The sequence below is a fragment of the Cariama cristata genome, unplaced genomic scaffold (assembly GCF_000690535.1).
Source record: "Cariama cristata isolate BGI_N322 unplaced genomic scaffold, ASM69053v1 scaffold21244, whole genome shotgun sequence".
In the NCBI taxonomy this organism is placed as follows: domain Eukaryota; kingdom Metazoa; phylum Chordata; class Aves; order Cariamiformes; family Cariamidae; genus Cariama; species Cariama cristata.
In genome coordinates this window covers 1401-1632 of record NW_009614954.1, presented here as the reverse complement: position 1 = coordinate 1632, position 232 = coordinate 1401, and the positions used below count along the sequence as shown (strand labels likewise).

Here is a 232-nt window from a genome sequence, read left to right as displayed (position 1 = left end):
GGCTGGAGAGAGTCCCAGGCTGGGGGGCTTGGGGGGCTCCGGGGGGGGCGCTTTCCGCCCCTCGGCTGCCCGGGGAGCATCCTTGCCCTCTCCCTGGGGAGCGGGATGGGAGGTGCAGAACTGGCGGTGCTGCAGGAAGGAGGAGAGGTTGCTGTAGTTCTGGTCGCACTGCTTGCAGGTCAGGAGCACGTCCAGCTGGTCCAGGCTGGCACTGCTGAGCGAGCTGGCCAGC

General features: G+C 69.4%; 1 protein-coding gene across 1 annotated transcript in view; it reads right to left on the bottom strand.

Moving 5' to 3' along the window:
- Positions 1-232, bottom strand: part of LOC104161272 (zinc finger protein 469-like) — a gene marked incomplete at its 5' end in the record, with an annotated part of 11915 nt that overhangs the window by 10294 nt on the left and 1389 nt on the right. The window contains 1 exon segment of the mRNA XM_009699635.1: positions 4-232. This exon segment is cut by the window's right edge and continues 45 nt beyond it. Coding sequence (XP_009697937.1) covers positions 4-232 — 229 coding nt within the window.